Here is a 14,381-nt window from a genome sequence, read left to right as displayed (position 1 = left end):
TGTAAATGCCAACCTATGTACTAATATGCAAAATGGGGAAAAACCCGTATTACATATGCCCTTTAGTGCTGGTAGAAAACTATGGTAAATGCTATTACTTTGTCTAAGTAAAAAAATATGGAAATGGGCATAATAATGAAATCAACTATTTCCACATCCACTGTCTATCTATTAAAACATAATAACATAGTAATATAATAATCGATGGCAGAAAAAGAGCAAGTGATCTATCCAGTCTTCTCAATAACTTGTTTAGCCGTGCTGTGCATGTAGAAATAACTGAAGTTAACATGGGTTTCTCCTTCTCTTCATTTCTATCCCTTAGCCACTAGAGATCCTTGGGGGTAAATTTTAAAAAAGAGCGCGATCGCATACTTTTGTTTGCGCAGCAGGCACAAACAAAAGTACGCTGGATTTTATAAGATACGCCACGCCATGTTCCGCCCCCGAAACGCCACGCCCCGCCCCCAATACGCCACATCATTCGACCCCGCCCCCGACACGCCCCCTTAAAAAACCCCCGGGACTTACGCGCGTCCTGGGGCTCTGTGCGTGGCGGCGGTGGCCTATGCAAAATAGGCGTGCCGGCGCGCGAGGGCCCAGCTCGTGTAAATCTGGGCGGATTTACGCGAGCAGGGCATTTAAATTCCGCCCGTTGGTGTTTAGTCCACATCCCTTTGAAGTCCATTACTGTTCTTGTCTTCTTCACCTCTTCTGGAGGGCATTCCATGCATCAAACACCCTTTCCATGAAAAAATATTTCCAGACATTGTTCGAATCTTGATATACCGAGTCATCGTTTTGCCAGGCTGGCAGAGTCAAGGGAAAGTCCCCTTTATGTAATGGGTACTACCTGGTGGAACCAGCTCCTCTCTACATTATGGACAGAATCATTATTAAGACTTTAAAAAAACAGGTGAAGACCCTCCTATATAGAAAAGCCTTTCATTTGCCACCTGAATAAGGGTCATTCTGGGTAGAAATCAGGAAAGCTCTAGGACTCTGTACTATCATAGCTTGTAAATTGTTGCATGTGTGGACCCTTGTGCTGAAGTGGGGGGTCATTGCAGGTCCTCACCATTGGCTGGCTGTGCTGGCCGCTGAGGAGACCCTTCGTGAACTACAAGGCCAGGTTCTGCAGAGACGGGCAGGAGGTGGTCCATGGTCGGAGCAGGCGGAGCAGCGAGTCCAGAAAGCAGTCCGAGATCAGGGCAGGCAGTGATCAGCAAGTCCAGAGAACAGTCCGAGATCAGGGCAGGCAGCGAGCAGAAAATCCAATGAAGCAGCCGAGATCCAATCCATGGTCAAGGCAGGCAGTGAATCCAGAAGCACTCTGAGGCCAGGCAAGGCAAGGCAACACCCAAGTCACAAAGGAGCAGGCTGGACAGCAGGAACAAGGAGGACCTATTGCTGAGGCATCTGGGAGAAGTCAGCATGGGCCTGATATATGGCCTGCCTCCTGACGTCACTAGAAGGCGTCAGGCCCATTTTCCTGCCACGGTCCCTTTATGGTGGGTGGAGTTGCACGCGCCTAAGCCCACTTTTGCCTGCAGAGCGGCTTGGCGCGGCATGCTGAGGCTTTGCGGCAGACAGCCATGTCTTCGGAGAAGGTGAGGGCAACCAGGTGTGGGACCAGAATGCGACTGGCCGGATGCAACATAAATAAATGCTCAGCTCACACCAGTAATAGTATCAGATTGTTAGTAAGTCAACGATCCCATTGGAAGCATAACAAAATTAGATCGGTGTCAGAAAATACTTTAATTAAAAGATAAAAACCAATGCCCAACTCAGGCCGAGTTTCGCCCATACAATGTGGGCTGCTTCAGGGGCTATATAAACAAACAACTGGTTAAGACATACTTGTTCTAGGAAGCTTTTAATTGAGTTGTTTTATTGTTTTATTACATTTATTACGTTTGTTTTATATTATGTTTGTTAGAATGTGAACTGCCCAGAAGAGCTGTCTGGTAATTGGGTGGGATATAAGTTATTATAAATATATATTCTGGTTTATTTTACATTATTTTAGTTGTTTTATTATGAATGGCTCTTTGTAAGCTGCATTGAACTGTGGATATGGTGGCATATAAATACGAAATAAAATAAATATTCTCTTGGAGTTTCATATCATGACCTCTAGTTCTATATCTTTGTTTCCATCGAAAAAGTTTTGATTCTTATGCAACTTTTAGGTGTTTAAAGGTCTGTATCATATCTCCCCTGTCTCTCCATGCCTCCAAGGTATATATATTTAGGTCCTTCAGTCTCATCTCATAAGTCTTTTCTTGCAAACCCCACACCATTTTGGTTGTCTCTTTCTGTATCTTTTCCATCTTGTGTCTATCCTTTTTGAGATACAGTCTCCAGAATTAAACACAGTACTTCAGGTGAGGCCTCATCAATGACGTGTACAGGGGCATTTATACCTCCTTTTTCCTGCTGGTTATGCTGCTTTCTATGCAGCCCAGAATCCCTTTGGCCTTAGTTACTGCCTTTTCACATTGCTTCACTGCCTTCAGCTCATCAGACATTATCACATTGAAGTCTCTCCCTGTCCATGCACATCAGTCAACTGCCACTCCCCACCCGGTACATCTTCTCTGGATTTCTGCACCCAAAATGTATGATTCTATGCTTCTTAGAATTGAATCCTAGCTGCCAAACCTTTGACCTCTCTTCAAATTTTCTTAGATTATGTCTCATTCTCTCTCCTCTTTCATATTTGTCCAGATCTTAGTGTCATCTGCAAAAAGAAAATCTTTTCCTTCATCACCCTTCATCAGTATTGTTTACAAAGATATTGTGCATTAAGGATGTGGATTTTTTTAAATGAATGGGTAAAACACAAGAAGTGAGCCTTTATTTGTTTCATTTGTAGACTCCAAAACAAATAGAGGGGTCCCACAAATGAAAGCAAAAATATTTCTTATTTGTTTTTTTCCCATTCAAGTCTTATCATCCATTGAAGTCTATGGCTGTGTACACCTGAGCAAAATATACAACTGGTAATTATAGCTACCAACTCCTGTATGTGTGATCTCACAGCCTTACATAAGAACATAATACTTGCCACATTGGGTCAGGCCAAAGGTCCATCAAGCCCAGTATCCTGTTTGAAACATTTTACGATGCCGCTAGCTGAGCCCATCCCACGAGCATCCTCTTACCTTCCACGCTGGTGCCCGACCACCTTCCTGGCCCGATGCTGCTGCAGGACTCTTCTTCTTCACAGCCTATGCTGCCCCTGACCACCGCTGCCGCTCCCGTGTGGCTCAATGCCGCTGTATGCAGCAGGAGGGGCCGCTGCCGTTCTTCGTGGCATGGAAGCCGCTGCCAGGATGCCTCTTCACGCGGCGGGAGTGCCACCGCCATGGCCTCCAGCTTCTTCGCAGCATGGAAGCCGCTATCGGGACGCTTCTTCTTTTCATCCTCCCATGGTTGGAATGCCACCGACGTGGTCTCCCCGATCCTGCCTGTCCCAGGCCCTCTAGGCATGCACAAGCGCCTCAGAACAATATTTAAAGGGCCAGTGGCGTGAAAAGCCCCGCGGTCCCAACAGATGACCTCATTAGTCCTTGCCTTGTCTAGCCCTATAAAAGGGTTCATCTTCCATTCCTTGGGGCCTTCGCATGGATCCAAACAGTGGACTGTGCTTCCTTCACCATGCAGGGTTCTCCATGGTCTCCACCTGTCTTGATGGTCTTCATGTTTGATGTTCCTGGTCTCCTGTGAATGTTTCTGGTCCTGTTCTTCATTGGAGCTCCTTCGTTGTCTCTTCGGTTTCCTGATGTTCCATGTTTCTGATGTTCCAGTCCTGGTCCTGATGTTCCCGTCTCCGGCTCTTTGTCCTGCTTCTTGGTTTCTTGCTCATCCAGCTTTCCTAGCGTGCTACCATCGTGGTCCATGACCAGGCCATGGGGGGCTGTGTAGGGCACTTCATGGCACAAGGCCTGTCTTCACATCTGCAGCGCAAGTCTCCGGAAGGCCCTTGCTTTTAATGCCGAAGTCTGTTACTGAATCCTTGAATTCTGAGTCTTGAATCCCATTCCTGGTCTTTGGAGTTCCTTGTTCCTGCTTCCATCCATGCCCTAGACTCAAGCCAGAGCCTGCTCTGCTTCAACGTGGTCTGCGACCAGCCACGGGCGGTTGTGTAGGGTGCGCCTCAGTGCAGGCCTCTCCTGAATCTTCATCATGTTTCCAGTTCCAAGTCTTCACCTTCTTGTCTGGAGTCTGCTTTGCTTCTGGTGTGTCCTTGACAAGCCATGGGCAGCTGTGAACGGCGCACTGTGGTGCAGTATTCACCTTGTACTAGTGCCTCAATCCGGAATCCTTGTCTGAGTCTTCCAAGTTCTCGAATCCTCATCTGAGTCTTCCAAGCTCCTCAAGTCCTTGTCTGAGGCTTCCAAGTTCCTCGAGTCCTCGTCCTCGTCTTCCAAGTTCCTGAGTTCACATCTCGTCTTGATCCTGCCCTCAGCCTCCGTCTGGCCTCTCGCACTCATTCCCAAGTGGCAGGTCCAGAAGGGCTACATAGTGGCTGGAGGGCTACTCTTGAGACCAGCATTGCGTTGCTGGGGCTCACCTGTTCATGCAGGCCCAGTGGAGGACTGAGCCTGCCTAGTTCCAGTCCTCGATGTACCACATCTTGGTCCTGGTCCAGCCCGCAATAAAACAGTGGCCAAGCCAGGTCACAAGTAGCTGGCAGGATCCCAAGGGGTAGATAGATTCCATGCTGCTTATCCCATGAATATGCAGTGGATTTCTGCAACTCTGCCTTAATAATGGTTAATGGACTTTTCCTCCAGGAATTTGTCCAAACCTTTTTTAAATGCAACTACACTAATATCTTTCACCACATCCTCTGGCAAGAAATTTCATAGTGTTGAGTAAAAACCAGAGCCAAGGCAGGACAAGTTGGCAAGGAAACCACAGAGTGCATAAATCATTGTATAGCATTTTTAAATAGCCTAAAGTTGCTATCTGGATCAAATAATGCTGACTGACTCTCACTGTAAAGTCTGAGCATGTTCAAGAAGCAGCCTGTATTTTCTCTCTAACTGTTTATAGAAGCTCTCACAGATTTTAAATAAAAGCTTAGAAACTTTTAGATTTGGCACTGGTAAAGGGCTGCTTTTCATCTTCTCTCTGCTGCAGTGGTTTCACTGTACCAGTAATACAGAGGTAGTGCACTGCTGCTGATTTTGATATTTGTTCTCAGTGGGGAATGAGACTTTGGAGATTGTAGCAGTACTGGGGAACTTTTGTCTCAGGGTGGTGAGGTGACAGAAGCACGCTGATGGACTGAAGAGAAGAAGAGTCTTATCAGGTTGCTAGATGTTTTTGTTCTGTTTATTGTTTAACTACACTTTTTTTCTGTGTGGAGTCAGTCAACAGTACACACAGCACAGCGCAGCACATATGCACTGTATATGCGTGTATGTGTGACAGATAGTGAGTGGTATTGTAAGTGAGGGTACAATTACAGTATCAATAAATAAATTAATTTATAATATCCAAACCCCAAATAGGCAGTGTACTTTGACAATTTCTATTATCATGAAAAGGTTTGTCAACTTTGGCTGGAGCGGAGGAAGTGGTACAGATCCAGCCCAGTCTACCTCTAGTAGCAATAATTTTAAAAAAAGGCACTACTCCTGCCCTGAAACTGTCAGACTTTTTAAACTGTAGAATGGCAGGAGTAGAAATCACTGGCAGCTCAAGGCAGAAGCAGTTCAAATTTGAAGAACTTATGCCACCACTGTCTATTGCTATCTATCTTGTTTTGGAGCATAGGGAAAGGTGGGAGTGCCATCCAAGGCAGAGAACAGCAGGGCAGGGACTGGACTGGAGGAGCATAATTGTAACAGCCAAAACCAGTGGCATGTTCCTCTCTATTGGTTATTGCTTCTATTTATTTTATTTATTTATTGAGTTGTATATACCATCGTTCGGTTTCGCCATCACAACAGTTTACAAAGTTTCGATGTTGAACAGAGTTTTCAAAAGGTTCCTGTGATTGTTAACATAGATATTGTAGGCTTTATAAACGTAGTTCGGATGTCAAACTAAGGTAAAGAAGTCTAAGGTAAAGGAGGCAGTATTTTCAACAGCGGATTCTGAGGAAGTATCTTGTCTGGGATTCCCTGAGTCAGAACTTGAAGAGCTAATAGTGAAAAAATTTTGGGAGGAGTAGGCAATAGCATCTTAACCACCCCCAGCAAATACAGTGCAGGTAAAGAGCATGAGACCTCTGGGTCCATCCTCAACTTCAACTCCAGAACCAGCATCAGCCCCCAAAGATGTGGGAAAGAGATTGTGAAAGACATCCATGATCTGGAGGAACATTAAAGTGAGGGAGAACCTGCAGTGTATTTGCTCAGTGTATTTACTGCAGTATAGATGTTAGGCAAGGGAAGAAAGTGGAACATCTAACAAATGCTGGTATGCATCACTTACAGAACAGCAACCCATAGACTTGGCATCAGGGGAGGGTAGTAGTACTGTCTGGGGATCTCTTCTGCAAGTCAAAGTAAAAGCCAGAGGAAAGGGGTTGAAAAGGGGAAGATAATTTCCCAAGCTGATCCCACGGTTCCTTCCAGCAGTCAGATGGCAGCCAGCAGCTGCCTGCCATGTGTCTACAGTGGCAAACCACCATAGAGAAAATGAGGTGGTGTTCCATAGCACTGTCCTGGGCAAGAGGCAGACAGCATCTAAAGTAGTAACTAGGAGCATTGGGGAAATGATTTGCACTGAATGACCAGCCCCTGCAAGTAGAGGAGATCGTGGGCTTTAAGAGTCTGCTGTGTGTATCAGCCCCCAATTATAAAGTGCCCTCCAGGACTACATTTTTTATGAAGGTCAACCCCTCCCTGTACAACCAGTGCCACAGTTGCATACAGGTGCATTTGGCTAAGATAGAGGGGAGTAGCATGAATTTTACCAGTAATATATGGACTACCATGAAGGCTATGCATGATTCTCTCTCCCTGGCAGCACACTGGTGAGACCTGGTTGAGGCAGGGGCAGACAGCAGCTCTAGTGGGAATGGAGCTTCAGGGTGAAGATGGACTTTGCGGCACAGCTGATTGATGAATAGCTGCCATACCTCATTTAATATTCTATCAGCCATAAGAAAGATTGGTAGCTAGGCTGGAGAGGAAGGAGTCTTCAGGCAGGTTTACTTATGACAGAAAAGTTAAAGTTAAATAAGTTAAAGAAAATAGAAGATGGAGGCTTTCACGGTATTTATTTATTTATTTAACACTTTTTTATACCGACCTTCATAGTAATAACCATATCGGATCGGTTTACATTGAACAAGGGTATAACTGAAGCGACAACTAAAGTAATTAAACAATAGAGGTGAATAAGGCAACGTTACATTCAACAAGGAGTAAAGAACTTGGAAGCTTAAATAGCTGGAAAGAAGGTAAAGGCGGTAGTAATTATAAAATAATACAGTAGAAGAATACGGGTTAAAGCTAAAGTGCTTTAACCTGGAAGTGCCAGAGGTATCTGTTGTTTTATACAATTCCTATACCTGGCAGTAAGGTATGCCCTGGGGCTGGTGTCCAAGGCCCATGGGTATGCTGAAGGCCCTGATAGAAAGGTGCAGGAAAATAGCAAGGCATTTCCATTTAACTGTAAAGGGAAGGCAGCGTCTTCATGAGAATCAAGAAGTATTTGGGATGCCTCACAAGCATCTTATTCAAGATGATGGCACTCATTGGAATTCCACCTATATTTTACTGCAGAGTTTAGTGGAGCAGCAGACACCCCTTCATGATATAGGTGGGGATCTCCCCATGGGGCATTATGATTCATTTCTCAGTTGATAAAAAATCCTGAAGTCATTCAAGAATACCACAGAGGTTCTGAGTTTCATCTCTATATTAAATATTCTGCAGGAAAAATTAGTGAGCTTCCATGAACAACAAGGAATACAAACAGAGGTGTTGCAGTTTCTGGACTCCTTTTAGCAGCAGAAACAAGAGAGACTGAAACCTTTCACGCAAAACAATACATACATGCTACACTTTGTGATCCACGGTTGTAAGGGAGTCTCACCCTACAGTCCCAGTGTCTCACATTAATGAAAAATGCTGGTAGCTGATACATGTGATAGCTAAAGCAACTGGCAAGAGATCCTCGCCAACTCCAGCAAAGGTGACCCAGCACAAATTTCTTTGACACACTATTTTGCAGAGCCCATCAAGAACATGGATTCAGGTAGTGCTGGCATATTGGGCACAAAAGTCTGCAGTCTGCCCTGACATAGCCAAGATGCCTTAGCATTATCTTTGTTGCCCACTAACCAGTGTGCCCAGTGAATGTGTCTTCTCAGTGGCAGGGGACATCATAAGCTCTAATCACTCAAGGCTAATGGCATAGCTGATGGAAAAACTGATCTTTTTGAAAAATCAATCTGCCTTTTCTTGGGTTTCCAGAATTTTCATTTAAGTGGCAAGACAATCAAAAACATCTTAAAGGTCCTGTGCTGTTCTGCCTACTTGCTATGCCCCAGATGTACCACCTTAGAGGTCTTTCTGCCACTCTGCCCACCCGCCAAGCCCCTCATGTACCACCTTAGTGATCTTGCTGCTACCGCTCTGCATACCTGCTATGTCCCAGATATACCACTTTAGGGTTCCTACTGCTATTCTACCTACCTACCTTGCCCCGATATACCACCTTATTTATTTTATTTATTTATAGATATTTTTACCCTGTCCAATTACTAAAAAATGTTCTGGGTGGTTCACAAAATAATATTCACAATTTAAAACAGGATAACATACAAACAATAGAAACTTCCAAATAATTCCCCCAAAAGTAGTAACTTTAATTAAAAGCTTTAATTAACAGCTTCCCGAAACAGATACGCTTTTGTCTGTTTTTAGAAAAACTTTTAGTACTGCTGCAGTAACTACTCAATGGAAGTGTATTCCAAAGGACTGGGACACACACAGGTTTCCCGGTCCCCTGCTGGCTCAGCTGCTTCCCCTGCTCCAATGAAATGGGAACTCTTCCTCCGCCTGGGCTTAAAATGCTGATAGCTTGGGCAGAACTTAGCAGGAGAGCTGGATTCAGTGGCACCAGCATGGTCTCTTCTTCCCGCCTCCCATGGCCCAGAAGAGGAAGTGGAATGCAGCGGCTGTGTGCGCAGGAAGAAGCGACCATGCTAGGTAAATTGTGCGCAGCCTCGGCTCGAAGAAGAGCAGCACAGCTCAGAGTAAAAAGAAGAACATCGTCATCCTCCGTGGCTGATGGGACTCCTTTCTTAAGGCCACAAGGGCTGGAAGAGGAGGAGGCTGTTATTGCTGCTAGTTGTTTGGTGGAGGGAGAGAGAGGGAGTGAGTGAACGAGCATATGTGTTTGAGATCGTGTGTCTGTGTGTGAGACAGCCTGTATATGTAAATGAGTGATTGAGAGCCTGTGTGTATGATTGTGATCCTGGGTGTGTGATTGTGATCCTGGGTGTGTGAGAAACAGCATGAATGTAATTGTGATTGAAGAACTTGTATATGTAAGTGAGAGAGAGCATGTGGATGTATGATTTAGGGCCTGGTGTGTAAGAGAAAGAGAGAGAGAGGGTGAGATCATGTGTGAAATTGAGTGATTGAGAGCCTATGTAAGTGAAAGAGAGAGCCTGTGTATGTGTGTGATTGAGAGCTGTGTGAGAGAGAGAGTTTCTGTGTGGCTGAGAGGAGAAAGTTGCAAACAATTCCCCTCCTTCTCCTAATTCACAACAATCTCAGGGCACCTGTAAATTGAACGTTTACAGGAATAGAGAGTAGAGTATTTTTTTATCCTTATTATTTTTAATTATTGGGTCTTTGTGTCTACTGTTTTGAAATATTTAGTTGATGTCTAGAACTTTTTAATATGACTTTTTAATTATTGGATATTCCATTCATTAGCTGTTTAAAATAATCCGTTCTTTTTATTAGTATGGTTTTACTGCTATTGATTTTATATTTCTTGCTTTATTTTATGAGGACTGGTGATTTCTCTTTTTCTTGCTTTATTTTATGAGGACTGGTGATTTCTCTTTTTCCTTTGTTGCACTGCATACAGAGTCTCTGGCTTGTTGCAGTTCCCAGTTCAGTTTTTGTCTACATGTTTCTAATTTAATCTTTATAGTCTCTTTATTCTTTGTTAAGTGAGGTTCTGCACATGTAATTGAAGTGCATTTAGTTTCTGGGTAGGGCTCTGTGGCAGCCTAGCTTGTTCCATTTTTTTAAAAGGAGTTCATGAGTTTTAAGGCCTGGTGTAATATTTTCAGTGTTGCCTTTTGTTAGGTAAGGTGGTTACTGTTTGAGTGCTGGAAGTTGGTGCTGTTCTGGTATGGGAGATTTATTATTTATATAAATTCTGTTCAGAGAGAGTACTCTTATTGTTCCCTTGTGTTATTCTTGACAATAAAAGTAATACGGGGACTTTATTTTTTTATTTCTGCCATCTGTGACACAGATATTAGCATTGTCCGAAGGTTTGTCACAATGGGAAAAAGTTTGAGAACCACTGCTCTAGTCAGTAGTATCTTAACCTCCAGTGAAGACCAACTCCAAACCCAAACAGCCAGCTTCTTCAGAAATAACACCAGGCCTCTTCCAGGGATTTCTTCTGGCTTCTCCTTGCCTAGGGCTTTCTACCAATTTGGTTGGTGTCTTTTGCCCCTTTTTTGAAGCCTGTTTGTGTTCTAGCCACTCTGGGTGGCTGCTTTGTGCCTCTCATGATGCTTTGGGGTCTTCATGCCACTTTTCAGTTGCTTTTACCCTCTTTCACTGCCATGGGGAGTTTTCTGCCTCTCTAGGTGCTTTGAGCTATTCATGCCACACTTGTGTCACTTTGCCACTCTCGTGCAACCTTGAGGGGGGGGGGGAGGGTTCATGTCACTGTTGTTTGTCCCACTTTTATAGCCTTGGGTTCATCTGGCCAGTGTTGCTGCTGTTTTGCTCCTCTGACAGTGCCTTGGAGATCTCCTGCCAGTGCTGGTATCTGTTTGCCTCACTGCGAGTCCTTGGGCTCTTTATACCTCTTTTGGTGGCATTTTGATATAACCTTATTTTGTTGGCATGCCCTTACCCTTCTGATGTTGTCTACCCATCAGTTTCATTAGAAATGATTAGAAAATCCCAATTTGGGAGACCAAACTAGGCTGCATTGTTTCCCACATTGATTATAATGGGAAAGGAATGAACAAATAAAATGATCAAACAGATTATTTTTGTTTGAAACTAATGAAGTAAATGGAGATGCCCTACAAAATGAATGGATCAACTAAAACAAAAATACTTCTCTGTGCATCCCTATTAAAAAGAAGCAGGTAGTATCTGCTAAACTGCCTATGCTGCCTGGTCTACCTTTTTTTCCTTCCAATCCTATCTCTTCTTTTCTCTCTCTCCCCTCCTTCCTTGCCATACAATTGCTTCTCTTCTTTTCTCATCATTTCTCATCTCCATTTTCATTCTGTCTATTCTTTGTTGTCCATTAATTCTCTCCCCCTCCTCCATTTTCCTCTATCACTCTATTCTCAGTTCTCCTGCAGTGCAATGTATCCCTTTCTCCAGTCTCATTCATCCTTCCTCTCATTCCGCTTTATCTGCCATGTAATCTCTTATTTATTCATTTATCTTTTTCTTTTTATTCCTTCTCTTCACATTACTCCCTTGGTATCTTTGGATTCTCCTTCCTATCCCTTTCTCATATATTTTTGTAAAAATGATCAAGCAGTAAAGCTCTGCCTCCCTCTTCCTGCACCATAGTTCTTCTCATTTTTATTTAACCAACAATTAAGGAAAGAATTGCAGAGCAATTCTTATGAGGTGCTTTTTTTTTCTTACAAGACTGATTTCTTGAGAACTCATGTTATTGATCTTTCTGTGAAGGCCCACAGTTGTTACAAGGGGTCAGTATCATCTATTTTAATGCTAGAATACTGCCACCTTTTGGTTAGTCCTTGTACTGCAGCCAAAATAATGTTTTTCATCCAATTTTCAGCAATATCCATGTTTTATGGGAAACCATTATTCAATATTCTAGCATTTATATAGATCTAGCTATCATGAATATTTGTCTCCTTACATTGAATGATTCAGGAGATAATATATAGAAAGGAAAACGTTTTTGGTTTGGGTTTTTTTGCCCATTTTGGCCGGATCCATGGGTATTCTGGGAAAATATTATTCCAGTTTCTAGTTTTTTAAAATATAGAACTACCTGTCTTGATAATTTGGTTGCTATAGGTTGAATGGCTTGTGTTATAATGTGCTGACAAAATAATGTGCTAAACAAAACAAGTTAGTTTTGTTTAGAAAAAAATGCTTCAGAATGCTTTTGAGAAGGTACTGTTGAGGATATGTTTGTTTTATTACAGCTGGGAGCAAAGTTCATCCTTGTGAGCAGGAAAGTGATAAGGAATTGACATGTGTAAGACTAAAGCTTGTGGCTACCCTTGTTCTGGGGTCTGTCAGAAATACAGGTAAGAGGATGAACTCAAACGTGTGCAATTAAAGAAGTCTGAGGAATGATATGCACTCAGCACAGCACACAGTTTATTCTGCAAATGTGCACATATGTTTTGTGCGCAAACTTTCCTGGTGAAGCAGTAAGGAGTTTTGCACACAAAAAAGTGTGTACTTTAGGATCCCCTCAAGCAAATCACATGCTAATGATGGCATTTGCTAGTACTCGCCAATGCAGAGAGGTGTCCTGGCTTACCTTGTGTTTTTTTTTTAGCACTGGAAAGAAACTTAACTCCTAGTCCAAGGTGGAGTAAAGTTTCTAGGGCTAATGTTAGCCTATTGTCTAAAGCTGGAGTTCCAGTGCTGGACCTGTATTTTGGATTTTTTTTGTGCAGAAAATATGCGTTGTCAAGGCAAATCCAGTTTTATGTGTATAAAATAAGATTTATGTTTACAAAAATGCATTTATGTGCAGGAAACATGATTTGTGCACATAATCTGTTTTTGCACAGAAATGTGGTTTACATAATAAAAATCATATTTTTATGTATGCTAAGCATTTTTCTTTATGCACATTTTCAGGTTGGTGAGTATTTTTTAACTCCTAATGCATTGCCATACCATTAGCTTATTGCATCAGGAGTTCAAAAAAATGTAATGTATGCATTAAGATACTGTGAATTTAAGCACACAGTTTTAATGCTCAGTTTATTACATCAGTTCAAAAGTCAGAGATGCCCTATTGAAATATTTTCTACAAACAACTGAGAGAAAGTATAGAAAAGATTTGACTATTTTAATTACCATTTTGTCATGTAAACATGTATGTTGACATTATGATAATCCATTTGAGAAAATCTAGCAGTTTTTGGAAATCCCCAAACATATTTTTTAAATAGAAATAACAGGTCTGTAAGACCATCCATTATTATGTTGGAGGGGGATCTGTGATGTGCTGGCCAAGGTGTTGTAACTACAATTAAAAGTAATTCCAGGTGAAGTCAATAAGCTCCAGATGGAAGTTACTGAACATAAGAAATCTCTTGAATCTTTATAATCTGCCATGGGAATAGACCAGCAACATGTAAAAACTTTATCCAAGGAAAATACTGCTGTTTGTAATAAAATGGAAAATTTGGAGAATATTCTCAGAAGATTCCTGTAAATGGTTGTCCTCCCCTAGCAAAGACTTATTATATACAACCTTTGGCTAAAAGATCTCAGAATGATCTCTCTTCAGACTCAGACTTTTTGGATGTCCCTACAGCATTAGAGAAGGAAGAATCTGAGGCAGCTGCTTCCACAGTGATATGAACTTGAACCTGATAGAAACTGGGTGTGGAAGTTATTTTTTGGCATAAAGATGATTCCTTTCTTAATTGTATTATTCATATCTTTCCTGATGTGGGACAATGCTATGCAGTGTAAAAGTAAACTATTTCTTTTGATGCATCCTCCTGTATTACAATTAAGAGGACATTTTTGATAACATTAGCCTTGTAAATTCAACTGCAGGCAACTCATTATTTTGTCTTTGATCATCCATAGCTTACTGCTTTTTTTTTAGTTCAAAGATTGATCAGAATAAAAATCAAGTTGCTTCTTCTCCTCCTTGATCTGTGTAATAAGCCTTAATTAGTTGTGGCAAGGTTAGCCTAGGTTTTATCCTCTAACTTTTTTTTTGTATTATTTATGGCTTGTAACTCCCTTTAATTCTGGACTGGTTATTAGTGCCAAAAATGTGTTTACCTAACTGATTCATTTTATTTTCATTATTATTATGGTTGCTATTTTTGTATGGAACAAATTGTGTTTGTAAATTGAAATTTAATAAAGAATAATTAAAACTAACAGGTTGTAGGTCATACCCTTTAAATGGCAACTTTGAAACTATGTGCAGAAATGTAAATTGTG

General features: G+C 42.2%; 1 protein-coding gene across 2 annotated transcripts in view; it reads left to right on the top strand.

Moving 5' to 3' along the window:
• The window catches only part of WDFY4 (WDFY family member 4), a 746,928-nt gene that overhangs the window by 84,422 nt on the left and 648,125 nt on the right, over positions 1-14,381 (top strand). For both annotated transcript variants that reach the window (XM_029609624.1, XM_029609625.1), the window contains one exon: positions 12,380-12,484. In XM_029609624.1, coding sequence (XP_029465484.1) covers positions 12,380-12,484 — 105 coding nt within the window. The remainder of the gene's footprint in view (positions 1-12,379; positions 12,485-14,381) is intronic.

The sequence above is a fragment of the Rhinatrema bivittatum genome, chromosome 7 (genome assembly GCF_901001135.1).
Source record: "Rhinatrema bivittatum chromosome 7, aRhiBiv1.1, whole genome shotgun sequence".
Taxonomy (NCBI): Eukaryota; Metazoa; Chordata; class Amphibia; order Gymnophiona; family Rhinatrematidae; genus Rhinatrema; species Rhinatrema bivittatum.
The sequence above is the reverse complement of the archived record's forward strand: the minus strand, read 5'-3'. Positions and strand labels throughout refer to the sequence as shown.